This window comes from Oryzias latipes, chromosome 13 (assembly GCF_053564925.1).
Source record: "Oryzias latipes strain Hd-rR chromosome 13, Olatipes_Hd-rR_3.1".
In the NCBI taxonomy this organism is placed as follows: Eukaryota; Metazoa; Chordata; class Actinopteri; order Beloniformes; family Adrianichthyidae; genus Oryzias; species Oryzias latipes.
In genome coordinates this window covers 10,021,627-10,027,939 of record NC_136249.1, presented here as the reverse complement: position 1 = coordinate 10,027,939, position 6,313 = coordinate 10,021,627, and the positions used below count along the sequence as shown (strand labels likewise).

At 39.0% G+C, this 6,313-nt stretch overlaps 1 protein-coding gene across 3 annotated transcripts; it reads right to left on the bottom strand.

Moving 5' to 3' along the window:
- Window positions 1-2,173: 2,173 nt before the first annotated feature.
- Window positions 2,174-6,011, bottom strand: LOC101159457 (homeodomain-interacting protein kinase 1). 3 transcript variants are annotated; one of them, XM_020708455.3, is made up of 9 exons: window positions 5,695-6,011; window positions 4,854-5,047; window positions 3,640-3,831; window positions 3,357-3,532; window positions 3,151-3,274; window positions 2,948-3,067; window positions 2,775-2,867; window positions 2,507-2,673; window positions 2,174-2,399 (listed from the first exon to the last, which is right to left on the bottom strand). In XM_020708455.3, exons 1-9 carry the CDS (start codon window positions 5,732-5,734, stop codon window positions 2,282-2,284), a joined length of 1,224 nt encoding a protein of 407 aa, XP_020564114.1. In that variant the 5' UTR covers window positions 5,735-6,011; the 3' UTR covers window positions 2,174-2,281. The 3 variants fall into 3 exon arrangements, with proteins under 3 accessions (XP_020564114.1, XP_004075909.1, XP_078785687.1); XM_004075861.4 differs by having other exon boundaries at window positions 2,174-2,402; window positions 5,695-6,010; XM_078929561.1 differs by lacking the exon at window positions 4,854-5,047 and having other exon boundaries at window positions 2,174-2,402.
- Between the last annotated feature and the right edge of the window lie 302 nt (window positions 6,012-6,313).

The following is a 6,313-nucleotide window of genomic DNA, read 5'->3' as shown; positions in this document are numbered from 1 at the left end:
TTTTTATACCTGCATGTCTTAGTTGGAAACACACACCTCCCTGCAGGCTACTTCTGTCTGTTCTGAGCTGCCATGCTCATTTGCACCTTGGTGTGTTTGCGTCTGTTAGTGTGTGTGTGTGTGAAATTCATAATTTCACGTTTGTAATCTGAAACAAGGCTGTAATCCTCAAACAGTGGTTATCGCCTAGCCTGCAGTAAGCCACAATTATATGAGGCAGTATATTTATGTAAAACTAGGCAACCAGCTGTTTGGTATCAGCATGTTCATTTTTTATACACCAGATTCCTTCATCTTTGGAATATTTAATACACAATTACAGTTTATACAGATTTCTATTTCCATTTAAGTGCTTTTGGGTATGGCTATTAATAAATACCCCCCAGGTATCAAACAGATATGGAGGAAATATGTGCACAGTGGATCTAGTTTATAGACAGATAAATGTGTTTTATATAAAGTTGTCTTATCCATAAACTTCTACAAAAGAGAAAAAATAGTATGATTAAAAAAAAGCTTGTCAAAATCCCATTCTGGTTTTACTAATGTCCCAGTAAACGAGTAATTCCGGATCTTTTGTCATGGCCATGTTCTATTCTGTAACATCTGGTTCAGCTCAACCACAACAGCAAAGCCCCCTGGATTTTGCCTCTGCATAAATAGACTCATACTTCTGAATACAGGAGATTCAAGGACTTTCTCTTTATGACCTTTATGGATATTTATGGTCTGCACGGTGGTGTAGTGGTTACTGCTCCTGCCTCCCAGTGAGAAAGCCCTGGCTGGGTCCTTTCCTTTGTAGGGTATGCATGTTCTCCTCATCCATGTGTGAGTTTTTTCAGGCACTCCAGCTTCCTCCCACTGTCCAAGAACGTTCTTCATAGGTTCATTGTTGATTCTACTTTGTTTCTAGGTGTGCCCAGGTGTGTGGTTTTGAGGCCCCGTGATGGACTGGCAAACTGTCCTGGGTGTACCCCACCTTTGTCCAATAGTGGCGGGATTAGGTTACCGCAATTGGATGAATGGCTGGATGGATAAATGAATAGATGTTGATGAATGGAGGTTCTGAAATTGGATTTGAGTATCACAACACAGCTGGAAAAGACGAAGGCTCAAGAATCGTAAACATGTATTTGGCATACATTTTTGTATCAATAGTCGCTAATACCTTTGATGAATTATATTTGTATTTAACTCAGTCTGTGGCAGCAAGTAACTGCATGTGGAGGTCTGGGAATTTTTGAAGCTTTTCCAGGTATTATATCATTTAGCTATACCACATACATTGTGGGTTTTTTTCCAAACAGGAGCTTAATAATAAAGCGCTGGAAGAGCAGCTGAATCAGCAGGTTCTGGGTTAGATGAAGAAGGACGAGGACTTCTAGGAGGAACGAGCTGGAGGCCTTTTCAGGTCTTTAGTTACTTTATTTTACAAGTTCATTGAGTATGAAACAGGGCCTGGGGGATAAAATGGAGAAGTTGGAAAAGGAGTAGTTTAAACTATTCACATCATGTCTGATACAGGCAATTATGAGCCCCCTATGGCATTGGCATGATCAACATTTTCCTTAGAAAATCCATTGTAAAGAACTTGGTTCACGTTTTCTGTCCTGTAGTTCATCATCATTCCACTAGAGGCAGTAGACACATTTTTCCTGCTCATTTCAAAATAGCTGCTGCCCTCAAATCTCAAAAACACTTTTGGTGGGAAAAGTTTAGCTAATATTCATAACTTCATGGTCAGAATAACTCATGTGTTATTTTTTTTTAAAAACTTCATGCTGTACTGAAAAAATGCTAATTCTTTTGATGATTAATTATTTATAATGAACTTATACCATGTTAAAATTGTGTAGATCAAATATGAAACAGTGGGTAAAGAAGTTGCTTCTTTGTCTGAACACTTTGGTCAATATTTACACTGTTGTGAGTAAAAAATATTGAAATCACCCAAAATATGTATGCATCTCACTAAAGGGTTTTAAAAACATCTTCATTCCAAAAAATGAATTTTCTGTTATGTTGTGGGCTTCACAAGAGCTATTAAGAAGAGGTGGACATCTATTGCAACTGGATAAAGAGGTCCAGGTGATTCATGATAGGTAGGTTTGTCTGACGGCTACAGAACATTTGTGGTGAGTGAAGATGATACAAAAGGAGCAACACAATAATCTTTCTTGTCTTTACATTTTGTTTTTGATCAAATCATTAAAATTGTTCACAAGAAGAGGACAACCAAAACATTTGGTCTAAATAACCGTGCAGTCAAGCTAAAGGGTTCTCATAGGTCCACAACGGGGGACCAGCAGCAAAAGACAGACTTCTTGATTCCTTTGGAGAATCTTTGAAACCTCTGCAGGGGTTTGTTGGATGGATCTGCGAGCTCCTCTGCATCGGCCCTGCTGCCAAGATATGAAACAGTGACTCCCAATCTGAAGTCTGATTCTTCGTCCAGCTCACTGGATGGTGACAAATGGCAAATCAGGAAGTTGATAAGGTCACTTACCACTCCCTGCTGTCAGACTGCTTGCACAGGTGGGACCTGGTAATAAATTGCTGCTGCAGAGCATCACTGGGAGAGATTCTCTGATCCCCATCAAGGTCCAGAAGCCGTTTCACGAGGTCCACAAAAGCTAATCTGTCAACATGTTCGGCATCCTCTTTTGGATACATCTGAGTGTAGAGACAGAGGAGATGGTTAGCTTCTCAGACAAATCAAGATGTAGAACTGGATTCAGAAACATTTGACACAACAGTAGAGAGCAGAAACCTACATTTACTAGACCATCTAAAGAGTTTGGTGGCACAAAAAAGCTCCAATCCTGCTGAACTTCAGTGTTGTTTACAAAAGAATATTCTTCCTCAGTCTGAAGAAACAAAATTGTGTGAGAACATTTGAGAAAAAGATCACATAAGAATTTATAAACCAAGAAAGAGAAAGGCTCACCATGAGCCTCCATGTTTTTCCCCCAGCAGCCTCCTCCTGCATGAAGAACTTCTCAGTATATATGCCAGCAAAGAGCAGACGATCCTCCGGCTGACCCAGAAGTTCAACAATGCGCCTCATCTGCAGACACAACATCCACATTCACCTCAGCAGACCTTCTGCATGAAGCTTCTACTCAACTCTGAAACATCTTTCAAACTTACCATCTGATATTCACAGGTGACAGAAAAGAAGTTATCAGCCACATAGAGGAAGACCAGGACACAGCCGACTCCCCACATATCTATGGCCTCGGTGAAGGGGAGGCCGAGAGATACTTCTGGAGCTCTGGGGAGGAAAATCCAGCAGGATATGACAGACTGATGTTAAAACCTTCTGGGACAACCGTGCAGGGGTTGACTAAACCCACCTGTATCCTATAGGCTGAACTCTACAGCCAGGCTGGACCTGAGAGGCGAGAGCAGCCAACCCAAAGTCTATTAATTTAATCCTAATTTCGTGTCCATTAACAAGCATGACATTATCGGGTTTGATGTCTGTGTGCACGACACCCAGACTCTTTAGGGCATCCAGGGCAACCAACAGCTGGAGGCACAAAAAACAGACCAGACAGATGTCGTTTTTTTATTTTATTTTAAATCAGCAAAACCTCTGCAGCACAAGTGGGTATTCTGTTTTTCCATCATACAAACCTGCTTTGCAATTGGTTGGATCGCACAGAGGAACATGGGTTTATAGCCCACCTCGTGAATCAGCTTGTAGAGATCCATTTCCAGCATTTCAAATACAAGACATTTATATCTTAAGTGCTGAAATGTTTCAAAAAACCTGACTATGTTACACTGGTCTGGGTTTAGGACACTGATGACCTTTAAGATGGACACCTGAGGGACAAAAAGTAAGACATAAAAAATGAGGTTAAAATGAGAACTTAATGGATGTTTTATCCAGGAACACCACAAACAATAAATAGATGTTTTAATATTAAACCATTAGCCCTTAAAGGGGCTATATCATGAAAAATCATATGAGCTGTTAAGTGGATTGTAATGTTCATTCTTCACTGTAAACAGCCCCAAAGCGGTATTTTGATCCATTCACACATTTCTGAGTCTTCCTCTAAAAACTTGCTCTCTCAGCCCCTCCCAATCCACAATAACGACTGGGTTCTCACATTGGGAAATGGATAAGTGAGGAACCCCCCTTCCAGGAAGAGTCTGTGCTGCCAGTACCACCCCCAGTCTAACACACACACCCACTTTCTCAGCTGAGCCAGCGGTGATCTGCTAAACTCTTTCCTTTTACATGCACATTATGCACATCCATCATTGGAAAAGTTCAGTTGTTGTTTGTTTTTTGTGGACAAAGCACAGACACGCTGATGAGGCCGACTCTAGGTTGATGTCATAACACTGGGCGGCACCCACAAGGAGCGAAAGGCGGAGCCTCAGAGATCGAATCGTCTTACTTCCTGGTAGAAAATTGAACTGTGAAAAAACCTCCTATGTTCTAAAAAAATCGTTTTAAAGGTAATATATGATCATATATATGTTTAGAAAGGCACGGTAAAGGCCTTTTCACTATAATAATGAATTTTAAAAGAGAAAAAAAAGCATAGAATGGGCAATTATTAATTATTGGAAATGTCCTCTTTTTGGTATGAGATCATGAACTTTGGTAAACGGTTTATGTCAAGGTGATGGTTGAAGTTTTTAAAGACTGTTTGATGAATACACAAAGACCTTTGTGTCTTTGTTTTACATGAATATAATAAAAAAACCTCAAATTATATCAGTGACATTTAATATGTTGGCTTCAAAGTTTTAACATTGAAATTGAAGAAAAGGACTTAAAAAAAATCTAAGTAAGGATAAAAACCAGATTGGACAGGAGTCCACAGACAGACCTCGTTCTCTGTGTCCTGGCCAGAATTAGGGTCAGTTTTCAGAATTTTTACAGCCACTTCCCTTTTGGTCCTCCTGTTCAGACATCTGGCAACTTTGCCATAACAGCCTTCACCAATGAACTGCTTAACAGAGTAAGCAGAGGAGCTGCTCAGCAAAGCCTGGCCAACGAATATCTCGGCCGCTCTCGGCAGGACTGTGGAGAGAGTGTGGACACAGAAACATCCAAGTCTGAGGCTGTTCAGTGAACAAAACACAGAAAAAAAGCACAAATCTCATATTAACAGAAGACATACTCTCAGCAACATTCACTTAAGTAACATTTTTGGATAAAATGTTACTCTAAAAGTAATTTCCCCACACTTTTGTTTTGATTTAAGCAAATCTGTATTTAAAAAAAATAATACTCTGACTAAGCTACATTTGGGCTGTTTATTTTTTGTTTGTTTGTAACATATAAACCAATAATCATAGGGACGCTTTATAATATCAGTACATTATCAACAAAATTTAAAAATTTCATAGTTTGCATTGAAATGTGGGCCTAGCAAATTGCTGCTACATCACCTTTGAGGGAACAACAATGGCTCAGCACATCTGCACTGAAATGCTTGAATCTTTGCAACAGAGCTAACTTTCTATTGTCTTCAAAAGCAGAAGTGATTGTGGAGTAAAACGATAATTACCCGGTACAGGAAAAATCAAATATCCGATTTTGTTGTATTGCCAACAGAAAAACATTTTTTTTAAAAAGGTTTCTCCAATATTTAAAAATGCAATTTGGAATGAGTTGCTTTCAAGAGGTTTAGTCATCTATGTATATCTAGAGGAAACAAGTTTTACCTGATGTCCCTGATGCATCCACATTAGGCAAGGCTGACATGACTCCTTCTGTCTTTTTGCAACTCAGCTCAGGTTGAGGGTGAACCTTCAGAGTTGAATCTTTTCAATTCGACAAAAAAGGTTGTTCTCTAACTTTTCCCTCATCAAAAAAGCAGTTGCTTTGCATGGTGTTGAAAGTGGAAGGACAGTAAGTCAGCTGAGTCAGAAAAAAAAAAGAAAAAAACCTTGATTTATAAGATGTTATTAAGAAGAAAAGAAAATTGAGGTTCCAAAGAGGTTCCATAGATAACTCCTCCACAATCAAAACAAAACAGACTATAGGAAGTAGCTAATAAACATATTTTGATTCGAAAAGCTTACAGCACAACTGTGTGCAGAGACTTTAACCTTGCTGTTAACGATGGCGCCATTTCTGAAATGTCATTGAATGTCTAATTTCAGATGTTTTTTTTTCTGGTGTTTGTATTTTACTACAATTGCCATGACAATGAACTGTTGGTAGAAAGTTACACAAGTCTTTCTTGTTTATGGTTACCAGTTCGCACAAACACACACACACACGCACACACACACATATATATATATATATATATATATATATATATATATATACATATAT

Coding starts and splice junctions, on each gene's coding strand:
- LOC101159457 (XM_004075861.4), bottom strand. CDS start 5,734: ATGTCAGCCTTGCCTAATGTGGATGCATCAGGGACATCAG. Junction 2,868..2,947: donor GAAAAACATGGAGGCTCATG/GTGAGCCTTTCT, acceptor TTGTTTCTTCAG/ACTGAGGAAGAATATTCTTT. Junction 2,674..2,774: donor CTTTAGATGGTCTAGTAAAT/GTAGGTTTCTGC, acceptor CTCTACACTCAG/ATGTATCCAAAAGAGGATGC.